The 15,003-nt window shown below is 45.1% G+C and overlaps 1 protein-coding gene across 1 annotated transcript in view; it reads left to right on the top strand.

The window, feature by feature from the left end:
- The window catches only part of Tbc1d22a (TBC1 domain family member 22A), a 300,861-nt gene that overhangs the window by 108,699 nt on the left and 177,159 nt on the right, over positions 1–15,003 (top strand). Inside the window, exon 8 of the mRNA XM_041672324.1 lies at positions 3,398–3,512. Coding sequence (XP_041528258.1) covers positions 3,398–3,512 — 115 coding nt within the window. The remainder of the gene's footprint in view (positions 1–3,397; positions 3,513–15,003) is intronic.

The raw sequence follows: 15,003 nt of genomic DNA, 5'->3' as shown, positions 1-15,003 counted from the left end.
TGTACGTGTGTATGCATGCATGTATGCTCACCCACGTAGTTTGTATTGAGGCAAGGGGTTGCTGTTCTCATATCTTTCTCTGTTGCTTCTTCACAGTATGTTTTGAGACAGAGCTTCACTGAATCTAGAGCCTATGCTAGGGGTCTATCCATCTCTCTCCCTCTCCCCTCCCAGTGCTGAAGTTCTAGTCATGCTCCTCATAATTCAACTTCTTTTATGTGGGTGCTGGAATTCTGAACTCAGGGCCCCATGCCTACATAGCAGGGACTTAACCTACTGAGCCACATCCCCAGCCTGGCCACTTGATTTCTTCAGACATGGGGAACCGTGTGATAGTGAGTATTTCATTAGCAAGTTTAAGAAAAGAGCCTTTAGGAAGAGTTCAGAGTTTGTGCTACTTTTGATACAGTCCCCCACTAGCAGACATGGATATCAAGAATGGTGAACAGACTCTAAGAACTAATAATGTCTTTGAGTGTCCATGGTCAAGGCCTCTCCGACCAGTATATTTCCAGTAGGCACATCCATGGAGCAAGGGTCTCTCTTTGCTATGCCCTTTGGTGAATCATGCTTGCTTCTCCACATCTTCAGCATAAGTTAATGTCCTGTGCCTCATATGACCTCCTTGTATATGCTCTTTGGTGCTGACCCTGCCTCTACTGACGTTCCTGTTAATGTGAGCACATTGCTTCTACCCTTCTGCTCAAAGTGCTCGAAAATCCAAGTTTTTTTTTTTTCTTCTCATGGAATTGTGGGCTCTATGAAGAATGACCCCACTCCCCAGAACACTTTCAGATGATATGGCAAAAGATTTTCAGGAATTGTTAAGTGACTGTGGAATCAGGACTGGTTTTGCCACTCCAGCTACCACCCACTGACTGGAAGTCAGCTTTAGCTTCTTCTCTAGCTGCCTGTGCCTGTGCCTGTTCCGTGCGGTTCTGGGTAAGCTAGGTCTTTGAGATCATCGAGACAGGTCTGGTAGCATCAGACTTGGACAGCTGAGCTGACTGAAAGCTTGCCTTTGCTCATAAGAAACTGGAGTATTTCTGGATTTTTCTGAGGAGTGCAGCCTGCTCTTTGAGCTACAGGAGTGGTGAGGTGTGCTAGGTCGCTAGTAGCTGGCAGAGGCCTGCTTTGAGACTCCCTCAGGGGCACTGTTGGCTCTCTGTAGAGGAACTGGAGGGCACTGGCCTCCCAATTGCAAGTTGGGCTCATCTGTCCTCAAAACACACTCTGTGCTTCTAGTGCCTGTGTTCCCAAGGAAGGTGCTGTGCCTTACTCTTGGGTGGTCCTGATAGACCTTGAGTCCCACTGACAGAGGCTGGTTGCTTGGAGCTTAAGTCTTAGAGCCCAGGCCAACTCAGGTCTTTATCCCCAACTTTCTCAGGCCTTTCATGATGTGTCCTGTTTGCCTCTGTGGGTATGAACAGATGGAGCTCTCCTTCTGGTTGGCTGTGGCAGTCCCCTGTGCACTGAGCACCTGTACTGTGGATTTGTTAGTGTGGATGTGTCCCAAGTCAGCATTGACTTTCTTTCCTTGGTTGCCTCTGTTTTTATATTTTCGATCCAGTGTGTCTCACTAACCTTGATGCTCTTAGATTCGGTGAGGCAGACTGGACAGTGAGCTCCAGAGATTTGCTACCTATTTCTGCCCCTAAGATCGGGATTATAGCCAGCTCTGACTTTTCATATGTATTCCTTCCTACCTGAGGTCCTTGTGCTACAGGGTGGCACTTTGTGTCTGTTCTGTCTCCCCAGCCTCTGAGCTTGTTTTTACTTTATTTTAGTTGTTTAGTGGTGCTAGTGATTGTATTCAGGACCCTCACCCATGCTAGGCAAGTGCTCGGTTAGCGAGCTGTGCCCCAGCCTCTGAACTTGTTTAAATATTCATTTCTCTCTAGAAAACTTGACTGATGGAAAATGTATATGAATCTATATGCATGAGTGTGTCACTCATTCAGCAAATATTGAGCTGGCGCCTGCTGTGCTACAGGTGGTGCTTGCTTGTTATTCACTCGAGCAGCGGGGTGATGATGTACTGGTGTGGGAGTGGGGCTGCCTTTCAGGGCTCATTTTGCCACTGGTAAACTCCTTGTTTTTGGGATCAGAGGCTGTGCTTGTGTGGGCTCTAGGCCTCTCCTCTGTAAGTCATGGGTTGATGTGTTTTGGGGCTCTAGACTACCAAGCCCAGTCATACATAGGGGTGCAGGTGATGTAGGAAAAGCCTGATGTCCCAGAGTGTGCTGGCTCTTCAAGATTTGGTGTGCTTAGAGGGTCTGCGACTCTTTTATTCATGTGAGCATTCTTTTACTGCCATTACTGTACTGCTTGCCTGTGTGACGTCAGGCAGAGTAGTAAGACCTGGCCTTGGCTGGCTTTGGAGCCCAGTACTAAGCAGGAGCTACCAGGGAATGACAGTGGGAAGGACGGGAAACCAGAGAGTCACAAAGTAGGACGTGACTGTCTTTTCCATAGAAAAGGTGGGCAGGGAGCAGACAGTGCAGAAAGGAATTGTTGAACTGGTCTCAAATACCAGAACTTAGTTTATCTAGAAGCAAGGAGAAGCCCTTAGGGCTGTGGGAACTGAGATGGCAACCTCCTGGGCTCTCAGGACGGTACAGAATGTGGGTACTGGCTAGAAGAGGCTTTTGGTTTGGGGAGAGCGGGCCACTATGGTTATGGATCAACAGTAAGTCTTTAGCCTTGGCAGGGATGTGCATACATATGTGTGGGTGGCCTGGGTGGTGTGATTCTGTTGTACCTTGATAAGATTAATCTTAAGAGTGAAGATGGAGGAGAGAGAGTGGGTTGAAAGAGGACATTGAAGAGGAAGGGTCAGTCGAAGGTGAGTGTCCTGAGGAAGAAGGAAGCCAGGATAATTATTACATTTGTGGCTCAGGAAGCTGGGTGCCTAAATGTGTCTTCTTGGATAGAGATAACTTTCTAGGAAATTAAGAAATCTATTTACCTTGTGGGGACATGGATGCATGTACATGCGCATGAGAAATGGATACATGCATGTGTGCTACATCCCTCCTTCCTTCCCTCCCTTCCTTCTACCCCCTCCCACTTCCCACTGACCTGCCCACCCATCTGTCTCTAAGAAGAGAGCCATTGTTTACCAAGCCCTGCTCTGCTTTCCATCCCTGTGGTCTGCTGGTCTCCAGGGAGCATAGAAGCTAGTGCTAATGGTGGGGAAGAACTGAACTCTGGGATTGGTAAAGTGAACCAATAAAAAGTTAAGATCATTGGACTTTTGCAAAGAAACTGGAATTGATATCTGTCTATGTTTTGTGCCTTAGTATTGGAGACAGTGAGAAATATTGATGGCATATATTTTAAGTAAATTTTTAATATGTTCATTTCTTGCTTTACTGCCAATTTCATTTTCTTTCAGATTTTCGAAAGGATCTTGTTTATATGGGCTATCCGACACCCTGCCAGTGGATACGTTCAGGGGATAAACGACCTGGTCACTCCGTTCTTCGTGGTCTTCATTTGCGAGTACATAGGTAGGCGCACACCACAACACCGTGCCTCCTGAATGCCCAGTGTGAGCTTCAGTGGATCCGCTCTGTTCTCTGCACAGTTATATCAGTGCTGAAAAGCGTTTCGGCATCACAATACTAATGAGTGACAGTTGTGTTGGTCAGGGCTCTCTAGAAGGACAGATCTTATAGATTCAGTAAGTCTGTCTGTCTGTCTGTCTGTCTGTCTGACTCTCTGTCTGTCATCCTTCCATCTAGGGGATTTATTACAATTGTTTGTAGGCTGTGGTCTAGCTAGTCCCAGAATGGCTCTCTACCAGTGGAAGGCCCAAGAATCCAGTAGTTTTTTAGTCCCTAAGGCTGATGTTTCAGCTGGTCTTCAGTATGTGGTAGAATCCTGAAGAAGTAGGCCAGTGAAGGAATGTACTTGCTAGCAAGAATTAGAACAAGCAGGCAAAGAGCAAAAGCTTCCTTCTTCCATGTCCTTTATATAGGCTGCCAGCAGAAGCAGTAGCCAGACAGCCTGTGAGTTTTAGTTAATTCCAGGTGTTGTCAAGTTGACAACCAAGAATAGCCGTTACAATCATGGAGAGGGACAGTCTTATCCTTGAGGCCAGCTTTAAAAAAAAAAAAAAACAACACCAAAACACTTTGAAATCCACACTCAGCTGCTGCAGATATGCTCACAACTGACAATACCCCATTAAAAAAAATACTAAATGTGGAGAAATGAGTCTATTTGGGAATTTGGGTTTTCCTAGTGGCCACTGACTTTCAGGGCTTCATTTCACTGGGTAAGGCTAATGTGGTTGATATTCAGTGACTTGTGTCTAAGCTGTGAGCCAGGCATGCTTTTGTTGACTTTTCAGAATTTTCTAATTCTGACATCACTAGCATTGCTTTATTTGAAGAATTACATGCAAATTGTTAGCTGTGTGAGGGGTAGACTGTACCTGTATCTTTAAAAAAAAATTAGAGCTTGTTTTGTATGTGTGTGTGTAGGTAGGTTGGGTGGCAGGTAGGGAGGTAGGTAGATACATGCCCCAGCATGCCTGTGGAGGCCAGAGGGCAATTTGTGGAAGTCTTTTCTTCCGCCATGTGGGTATTGGGGATTGGACCCAGGTTTTCAGGCTTGGCAGCAAGCCTCTTTGCCCACTGAGGCCTCTTGCCTGCTCATGTGTCCTTTTCTTTCATTTGCATTGGAGTAGCAAACTGTAAAATGATATTACTTGCTCCGAGCACTTCTAAGTTTATAAAAAGTCTGATTAGTGATGTGTACACTTTCTGATTCATTTGTGGAAACAAATTGAGTACAAAGGCGGGGTCATTCTTCAGCTTGAGCATTGCATTTAAGATCGACAGTATTTGTTCCCTGAGCCCCTCCTCATCTGGAGAGATGGGATCACTCAAGCACAGGTCACCCCAAGGATGAAAATACATCCAGTGAGCGGATTGTATCATGGGTCTTTGCTAAACAACTAGGGAGAGCCACTGCTTACTCTCTAGCATCTCTGTCCTCCCCTGCCACGTCTGAGAGGTAACAAGGGTGCTCCTGATGGTCCTTAGAGCAGTAGGGCCTCTGTCTATGGCCCTCAGTTAATGGAGAAGTTCAATCACAACGCTTAGAGGACTGATGGTCCAGGCTAAATGGAGCGTTTGATTAATGTGGTAAATACGTTTGCTTTAACTGCTTTATCACTGACTTATGTTGTAAGACCCAAGCATTTCTTAATGCATTTCCTGATTATTAGCAGACAGGGTAAATGGCAAAGACTGTGTGTTAATTGTCCAGGAGAAACAATGATTGGAGGAGGTAGGGACTATGCTCTGAGTCAGTTCTAAACTGGGTGCAGACGCATTCCTACTTGAACACACACACACACACACACACACACACACACACACACACACGCTGCATGCTTGTACTTGGAAATACACATGTACAGATACAAATGAACATACACACATATGAACTTATGTACACACACTAAATAAATAAGTTAAAACTATTTTTTTTAAATTAGACAATGGAGGCACATTCCTTTAATCCCAGTATTTGGGAGGCAGAGACAGGCATATCTCTAAGTTCAAGGCCAGTCTAGTTTACAGAGCGAGTTTCAGGATAGCCAAGGCTACACAGAGAAAAAAAAAATTTAAGTTACAGGAGGTAGAGAAATAGCCCAGTGTGGAGAAGAAACTGGGCCCGAGAAAGATGAATTGGTGACCATAGCAGTGTGTTGGAGAGCTTTAGGGAGATGGACTGTTTTCACAGAGAATGTTCTCAACTGTTATTACAGCCGGAGATTGAGGATGACCCAGACTTGCAGACCTGGGTTGGCATTCCTGCAGGCTCCGAGAAAAGAAATGTGCATGGGCTGTGTCTCAGAAGTTTTGATAAGTGCAGGCAATCACTGCTCTGGACCAGCCCTGAGAAGGGCAGGTCTTAGGGGCTTGGATGGGGGAGGCTCTACATCACCTTCAAGGTCACTACAGCCAAGGGAAGAGGATAGGGTCCTAGAGAATGGGCCCAGGTGGGAGACAGGCAAGCAGATGAACCCTTTGGCTACTATGACTCAGTTTATATGAGCCCTTCTGGGTGTCTGCATTTTCCTCAGGACTGTCTCGTGGGTGTGTCATGCTGCAGAGTAGGAGTTTGGCAAATCCATCTGGATTGCATCCCTACGATGTTTATCTGCTGTGCAGTTAAGAGCCAGATTTTTAAACCCATGTAAGAGAGTGTTGCCACTTTTGAGAAGTACAGATAATGGGGAAAGGATAGGTGGGAGCCCTCGACCTCCCCTCGTTGGTGCACTCTTCTGGGATTCCCTCCTCTAGTTGCTGAGGAGTCGCTTGGGTTCCTGGGACACAGTAAAGGTTAGCAGATGGGAGGAGGGTGGTCATGCAGCCTGTGGTCACTTGTGACACAGTAAAGGTTAGCAGATGGGAGGAGGGTGGTCATGCAGCCTGTGGTCATTTGTGGGTGACAGTGATTTTGGTGTTCCCTCTGAGTCCTCTTCTGCACACCTGTATTTGTGCAGTTGGCAGCACACTGTGTTCTTACTGCTTTTCTTGCATGACTGTAACATATGCTTTCTCTATTGTATTGAGACATCTTTCTGAGGCTCATTCCTGCCTCCTGCATGTGGTAGTCTGTGAGATAATGTCGTATAATTCATGAACTCATTCTGCTGCTATTGGATTTTTTAAAGCCCCCCCAATATATTTTTTAAGTAAATCCTAGCCACTATCATATTTTGTCCAAGAATGTTAAATTTGGCTTAAAATTAAGAAACATTATTTCATCATCTAGAATCACACATTTTCAGCAGAGTATGTATTTTAGTTTAAATAAATATTTTGAGCATAGGGAAAAAAAAAACAACAAAGATGCATTCCCCCCACGCATCTCTGCTATTTCAATTTAGAAACAATTTTGACCAGGCACTTTGGGCTGATACCTCAGGGTAATTGAATGTTCGTTGGCTGCACGGGGAGAATGACGATGGCTGTTCTGCCCGATGAAGACTATCTCACAGTGGATTCTTGCTCAGGAGGTTTAATCTCAGGTTGATTTGATTCTGTATGTCATCTTCCCATAAATTACTCTTGAAAGCAAACATGGCAGGGGACTGGAACAAACAATGCATTTTCCTATGAGCATTAAGAATATTTATTTCTGTGTTTCCTGTGTAAGTCAGAGTTTCAGAAGTACAGCTTGCTCTTAGCATTGCTTTCTGGAGAGGATGTTCCTGACCATGGTTAACGTAGGTAGAGCTGCTGCGCTGTATCCAGTGTATTGGCACAGGAAGCACATTCCTACTGGACAACTGGACACTAGCTGGGTTGCCCTCCAGTTTGTGTTACCACCGGAGTCAGGCTTTGAGGAACCGTGAGAGGATGAAGTGCTGCTCGAATCTCATTCAGGGTCAGTTTTAGCAGTGTGTGCTTTTGTGTGGGCTTCACTCTTACTTCACTGTACATGTCTTTCTCATGTGTGATGTGAGCCTGGACAGCAGCTAAATTCATCTGCCCGCTTCCTCCAGTGGGGAAATGCTACTGCTGTCCACAGGTTGTTTCCAAGCTCGTGGAGGCAAATCCAGAGTGCTGTGTACAGTGCAGTTTCTGTGGCAGCTGTCATCCAGGAGGAAGCAGAGATGGTGTAAGTGACCTAGAGTGTGACTGACCCAGCTGTCCTGGCTTGCAGATTCCCAGTGCCTATAAATTTACAGGCATTTTCAAAATGCCAGAGCAGTGCACTTCTGCTGACAGATTGGAAAACACATTTGGTCAAGTGTGGCCACATGGGCCGGGAGATGTGCCTGGGAGGTGCGGAGTCTTCTTAGGTCTTGTTAGTGCACTGTTGTACATGGTAGCCATGATGTTGTGTGCACATGTTTCAGGATTGTTTTCTTTTTACTCTCCTAGTATTTGCAAAGCCATCCAACATTTGAAAAGAAATGTTTAAAAATTGGTTATGTAATAGTTATACTAATGGGTAGGAAAACTCAGCAGAAGACCAGTCAAAGTTTGGGAGATGGAGGACCACTTCTCAACCATCTGCTGGTCACTTTGCAAGAACAAAGGACATGCTCATTCTTAGGGCATAGGGCACTCACTCCATGCTAGACAGGTGCTGACACTCAGAGGAACCTCGTGAGAATCAGGCATGCTGTGTTCTAGACTGTAGCATCAGAACGGAAATCAGTGGCCATCTGACAAAACTGGAAATTTTAGAACTCAGAACGGGCATGAGGAGCCCTGTGAGATGAAGAAGGTGAACGTGAAGCATAGAAGCTGCGGGTGCAGCCGGTTAGAGCCAGCGCAGACCCATAGTTGAACTGACTGCACTAAGAAGTGCTCTCAAGCTGTTGAGGTTGCTTGCTGACACTGGAAGAACAAACGAAAGCAGGAACAAACAGAAGACGGGGAGGGGTGTGCCAGACTAGAAGAGAAATAAATGAGATGTAGAGCAGAAGAGAGAAAGTCTGCACAGCTTTAGCTGAACTGAGCAGGTTGGAGGAAAGGAAAGAGGAAGGCACTCAAGTAATTGACACCGATAATTTCAGAAATGCAGAGCACCAAGGGATTTCATGAGTAACCTTCAAGTAAATGCAGAACGGAGGGATTGCACAGAAGGCACTGGTTTCCAAGCTGTGCTAACTAATTCTGTATAGCCAGGCTGATGGCCAGACACCAGTGTGTGTTGCTGCAGACGTGAATTTGTGAGTGACATTTAAATCAGTTGCCTTTGAGTTGAGCAGACAACCCCCAATGTATAAGTGTGCCTCCTCCTAGTCACTTGAAGGGAGTGACCAGAAAGCGTTGTCCCAAAGGAAGCAGGGATTCCTTACGTGTGTAGCCTGTGGTTGAGTTGCTAGGTTTTTGGTCTGCTCTACTTACCTGTAGATTTCAGATTTGCTGTTCTCCACAGTCCTGTGGGCCAGTTTCTGGAAATTAGTTTCTTCCCTTCCCTCCACATGTTTATAGGTATAATATAGATCTATATCTTATACATGTATGAGATTGGATGTAATATCTAAAACAGCTCCATAATGCCCAGGCCATATGTGTGATAACCCAAAGTTTTTCCAATAAAAGAGGGAGGAACATTTTTACACTCATCATGCAGGGCCATTGTTGCCTCAGGAGCAGAACCAGATGGGAGACCCTGCAAGAAGAAAACAACACACTGAGATTCCTTAACAAATGCCAGCAAGCCAGGTGTAGCAAAGTGGATAAAGGGATTCTGTGTTGTGAGAAGTAGAATTTACTCCATGACTTCAAGAATGCTTCAGTGTATGAAAATCAATATAATATCCTTTATCTACAGACTAAAGACTAAAACCAAGTGATTATGCCATTTAATATAGAAAAAAATATTGACAAAACCCAATGTAGCCTAACATTTTGGAGGTAAAAACATTTACAAATGAGTGCTAGAAGGAATCGCCATATTAGGACAGCTAATAAAGGTGATGCTTTACTTATGCAAAGGAGTAAAGCATCACCTGGCTCTCACATGACGTTAAGTGAACCACAGACCCATGTCTAAGAGTTCTTGAGAAGCCAGGCATGGTGGTGCACATCTTTAATGCCAGAACTCAGGGGTTCAAGGCCAGCCTCAGCTACATAGTGAGATCCTGGTTCAAAAATTTAAAAAGAAGAAAGCTTTATGAGATGGGGGGGGTGGGGGAAGAGAAATCAGCTATCATGACCTGGGTTAGACCATCTTTTCTCAGATACCATGCCAGAAGCAAAAGAGACAAAAGCAAAACCCAGGCTTCCTCAAATGAAAATGTTTGTATTGTAAATGGTACCCTCAAGTATAAAACCACAAACCTAAGAATGGAGAAGTGTATGCAAATTATAAGTATGCTGAAATATCTGGTGTGTACAGAGACCCTTATAACTTGATAAGATGACCTGTTTCAAAGAGGGCAAAGGGTTTCAGTGGACATTTCTCCAAAGACAATATGCAAACAGCCAATAAAAACACATGGAAATATTCACTATCAGTCACCAAGGAAGACAATGTGAGCCAATTCTTCCTACTCCCATAGACAGGATGGCAGTAACAAGTGCTGTGGTCTGAATGTGTACTGCCCCCCCCCCCCCCGGCTCATGTGCTTGGGCACTTGCTCCCAGCTGCTGGTGCTGTTATGGACCCCCATGAGGTGGAGTCCGTCTAAAGGAAGTGGTCACCTGTGTCAGGCTTTGAAATTTTGTTCCTCCACCCCTCCCCGCCCCCATCTGTTGTCTGCTTTCTAACTGGTACAATGTAACCAGCAAGCTCACCCTCCTGCCACCATGTCTCCCATGCCATACTGCTCTGCACTCTCAGACTTAGCCACGACAAACCCCTTTGTTGCTTCTTGCCAGGCATTGTGTCCCAGCAACAGAAATGTGGGTGTGGGGATTGCCTGGGAATGAGTACAGGGTTTCTTCTGGAGGTGTAACATGTTACATTAGATGGTGATTGCGATTGTTTAATTTAGTATATATAGTAAGGATACCTTTAAATGACTGAATTGTATGGTATTTGAATTGTATCTCAAGAATAAGATGGAGGGCCTCATTTGTGAGGAGAGATCACAGTGTTGTAGTTTTGTGCTGACTGACACGTGCATAGCCTTCCCCTTTTCCTGTTGCTGATAACTCATGCAGCGTTTGAGTAAGCACATTCTTGGTTGCATTTCCACTGTTTTTCATTGTAGCTTCAGAGGCACCAAGAATGACTGACTCATTCTTGGAAGAGGTGCCACTGAATCAACGTCTGCTGCCAGTTTTTACATCTTGACAGCATTTACTGGGCAGTAAGTACACTGTAAAGATGATGGAATACATATTTTTCATCAGCTCTGTGAGGGGCTTCCATTTCCCCTTGTCTTTGCTGTTATCTAACATGATTGGCTAGAGAGAGCTCATCTGTGTGTGTGTGTGTGTGTGCGCACATGCATAGCAAAACAGCAGGGATGTTGGACCCTCATGGCTGCAGTCGTTTGGTAGGTGTGTGGCAGTGTAGTGGAAGCGAGCATCTCACTGACCGTCTTTTGGGTGTGTGCTTACAGAAGTACTCTAGCCTTGGGAGGGGGACTTGATCGGGGGAGGGGGAGGGAAATGGGAGGAGGTGGCGGGGAGGAGGCAGAAATCTTTAATAAATAAATAAATTAAAAAAAAAGGCAGAGGAAGGGCAGCCAGTGTGGGCAGCTTTGTAGTGATGTGGCCTCAGTCTCAGTTGCATTGTGTATCTCTGATGGATGTCTCTGGAAAGGAAGCTAGGGTGGTCTGTCATAGGAAGATGTCTGTCCTCAGGCTTGATCTTGACCTGTACTTGCAGAGGTTTCATGGCCTGTCTCCTTCCTGGACCTGACTTGGAGCCTATAGTGACTACCCAGGAGCTGCTAACAGCTTCACCTAGGTGTGGCCTTGCTGCTTCCCCGTGTGCTGTGTGTTGTTTGTGTTGGGTCATAGATATTCCACTGAGTTATGAGGGCCTTTTGCTGTGTTCTGATTTGTCACTTTGTGTTTTAACTGACAACCTGAGAAGACAGATGTCTGCCAGCATACTGATAAATTGTTATGGAATTCTTACTCTGGTGTTATAAGGCTTCGTTTCTGGCTTATGTGCGCAGCCATTTGTGAGATTATTGAAGGTGTAAGTGCTCTGCTAGTCGGATGGAACATTAACTGCTGTTATTAATGAGCTCACTTTGTCAGATGCTGTGCTAAGTGCTTAATTACTCTGTAGCCTGGATCCGTGAAAGCCTGGGCCGTGCACCCCCTTCATAGTTGAACACGTGGGGCACCATGAGCTCTTGCAACTTCCCGAGACTGCTGAGATACATTGAGCCCTGGTGTGGCCTGAGGGCCGGGGAACTCAAGCCTCAGTCACCTCAGTGGGACACAGGAAGGGAAGCACATCGAATGGGACCACATTTCTGGCATGACTTTTTATTATATAGCACTCCTAGGCTGGAGTCACAACTGCCTATGGGGTTTGTTCAGTACTTGCTACACCAGAAGTGTCTTCTTCATGCTCAGTTCAGAGGGAGCCCTTCCTTCCTCTCCAAGGCAACATTCCCTGTGAAGGCTTGAAGTGGCTGAACCTGGGAGGGCATCAGAGAGAGGAGCTGCCTGCTGGACTTTGTATGGGTACCAGCAATTCTTTCCAGGCCTGGCGTCTTCCTTTTCCAGGAGGTACTGAGCACATAGTTTGAAGCTTGCTTTGTGTCTTCCCTCTTGTTCTCGTATTTGGGGGGCAATTGTTGGGAAGCAGTGTTTGGTGACAGCCCTTGTCTTTTGCTACCTGTGTTTCTTTCCTACAAACATGTGTTTTCTGTTTCAACAAAGTGGAAATAAAGTTCCTAACCAAAAAGGAAACTAGCAAAATCTTTTTTTTTTTTCCTAGCAAAATGTTACGTGAACTCTCGACTCTGGCCATTTTTGAAGTCTATCAAAGTGGGGTCGTTTTCTTTTAAAAATTTATTTTTTCACAACTTTATACACACATAAAATGTTCTTTGATCAAAGTCCCCCACTTCTCTTTTTCAATTCCTTACCCCAGCAAATTCCTTCTTCCTATTTCCCGATTTCCTGTGTGCACATGTGTGTGTGTTATATATATGCATACTACTGAATTTAATTAGGGGTTACCTGCATGAGCATGGATTGGGGTTTTTCTACTTGAGCAGAGGCAGTGTAGCAGTAGGTGTACCCCTGAGAGATATGACTTCTGCTTTTCAGCAACCATCAGTAAGTTGCCCATAGTTCTTTAGGGAGACTCTCTTTCATACAGGAGGGAGGGTGGATGTGGCTTGTGAAATTCTTCTTCCATCCGTGGCGTAAAACTGCAAGTTCTGTGGAGGCAGGTACTGCTGCTGTGAATTCCTGGGCACAATCCCTTCCGTGTCCAGAAGGCAGCATCTCACAGCTCCTCTCTGATCTTCCTAGTCTTTTATTTATTCTTTTTGCTCCCTTTCTCATGTTCCCTGAGACTTGGAAGAGGGTGATACAGGTGTCTTGTTTAGGACTATGAACTCAAGCATCCCTTGTTCTTAGCACATTGACACAGCTCTCTAATTTGACTGCTTTCTACTGTAAACAGAAGCTTCTCTGGCCAAAGTTAGTGCAAAACAAATCTATGGATATAAACATAACTATTTAAAAGGCAGTTTGACAACACATTTAGCAACGCAATAATAGTAGAGCCCATGGCCTCCTAGCTATGGGCTTCTGATCTGGATTACAGTACCAGGAACTGCCCCTTCCTATGTAGTGGGCCTCAGGTCTAATCAGAAGGCAACTGTTATCCTATAGCAGTCATACCACTACTGTACTAGTGGACACATCTGGCTACATTTCTCTATATCTTGAACTAAAGTATGTGGTGCTTTTCAGCAATAGGGTCTTTTTATTTACTTCTGGTGAGCAACCAAGAACAATGACAATCGCTTTCATTGTTCCAGGGGCCTTTGGAGTCTTTCTTATGAACAGCTATTAAGGAGATACCCCATAGAGTACTAGGAGTTTTGTTTTTGACATCTCCCATGAATGCTGGTTAGAGCCCTACAGTGTTCTTCATGCAAAAGTGGAGGGACATATCCTCTGGCCAAGGCAGGTTTAGTGTTTCCTCTTCTTTAGAGGGCAAAAGAAGAGCAGCAAATTCCTGTAAGTGGTATTTATGATGACCTTTTTTTTTATTTTTTAATTTATTTATTTATTAAAGATTTGTCTCTTCCCTGCCACCGCCTCCCATTTCCTTCCCCTCCCCCAATTAAGTCCCCCCCCAGCCCGAAGAGCAATCAGGGTTCCCTGCCCTGTGGGAAGTCCAAGGAACCCCCACCTCCATCCAGGTCTAGTAAGTTGAGCATTCAAACTGCCTAGGCTCCCACAAAGCCAATACGTGCAGTAGGATCAGAAACCCATTGCCATTGTTCTTGAGTTCTCAGTAGTCCTCATTGTCCGCTATGTTCAGAGAGTCCGGTTTTATCCCAGGCTTTTTCAGACCCAGGCCAGCTGGCCTTGGTGAGTTCCCAATAGAACATCCCCATTGTCTCAGTGTGTGGGTGCACCCCTTGCGGTCCTGAGTTCATTGTTCGTGCTCTCTCTCCTTCTGCTCCTTATTTGGACCTTGAGATTTCTGTCCGGGGCTCCAATGTGGGTCTCTGTCTCCTTTCATCGCCTGATGAAGGTTAATATTCAGGAGGATGCCTATATGTTTTTCTTTGGGTTCTCCTTATTTAGCTTCTCTAGGATCTCTAATTATAGGCTCAATGTCCTTTATTTATGGCTAGAAACCAAATATGAGTGAGTATATCCCATGCTCCTCTTTTTGGGTCTGGCTTACCTCACTCAGGATAGTGTTTTCTATTTCCATCCATTTGCATGCAAAATTCAAGAAGTCCTTGTTTTTTACTGCTGAGTAGTACTCTAATATGTATATATTCCATACTTTCTTCATCCATTCTTCCATTGAAGGGCATCTAGGTTGTTTCCAGGTTCTGGCTATTACAAACAATGCTGCTATGAACATGTTGTATGATAAGGCCTCTCTTGGGTATATTCCCAAGAGTGGTATTGCTAGGTCCAGGGGTAAGTTGATCCCGAATTTCCTGAGAAACCGCCACACTGCTTTCCAAAGTGGTTGCACAAGTTTGCATTCCCACCAGCAATGGATGAGTGTACCCCTTTCTCCACAGCCTCTCCAGCAAAGGCTATCATTGGTGTTTTTTATTTTAGCCATTCTGACAGGTATAAGATGGTATCTTAAAGTTGTTTTGATTTGCATTTCCCTGATCGCTAAGGAAGTTGAGCACGACCTTAAGTGTCTTTTGGCCATTTGAAGTTCTTCTGTTGAGAATTCTCTGTTCAGCTCAGTGCCCCATTTTATAATTGGGTTGATTAGCCTTTTACTGTCTAGTTTCTTGAGATCTTTATATATTTTGGAGATCAGACCTTTGTCAGTTGCGGGGTTGGTGAAGATCTTCTCCCAGTCAGTGGGTTGCCTTTGTGTCTT

This window comes from Microtus oregoni, unplaced genomic scaffold (assembly GCF_018167655.1).
Source record: "Microtus oregoni isolate MIOR12 unplaced genomic scaffold, Mior012 000022F_ref0000154, whole genome shotgun sequence".
Taxonomy (NCBI): domain Eukaryota; kingdom Metazoa; phylum Chordata; class Mammalia; order Rodentia; family Cricetidae; genus Microtus; species Microtus oregoni.
The sequence above is the reverse complement of the archived record's forward strand: the minus strand, read 5'-3'. Positions and strand labels throughout refer to the sequence as shown.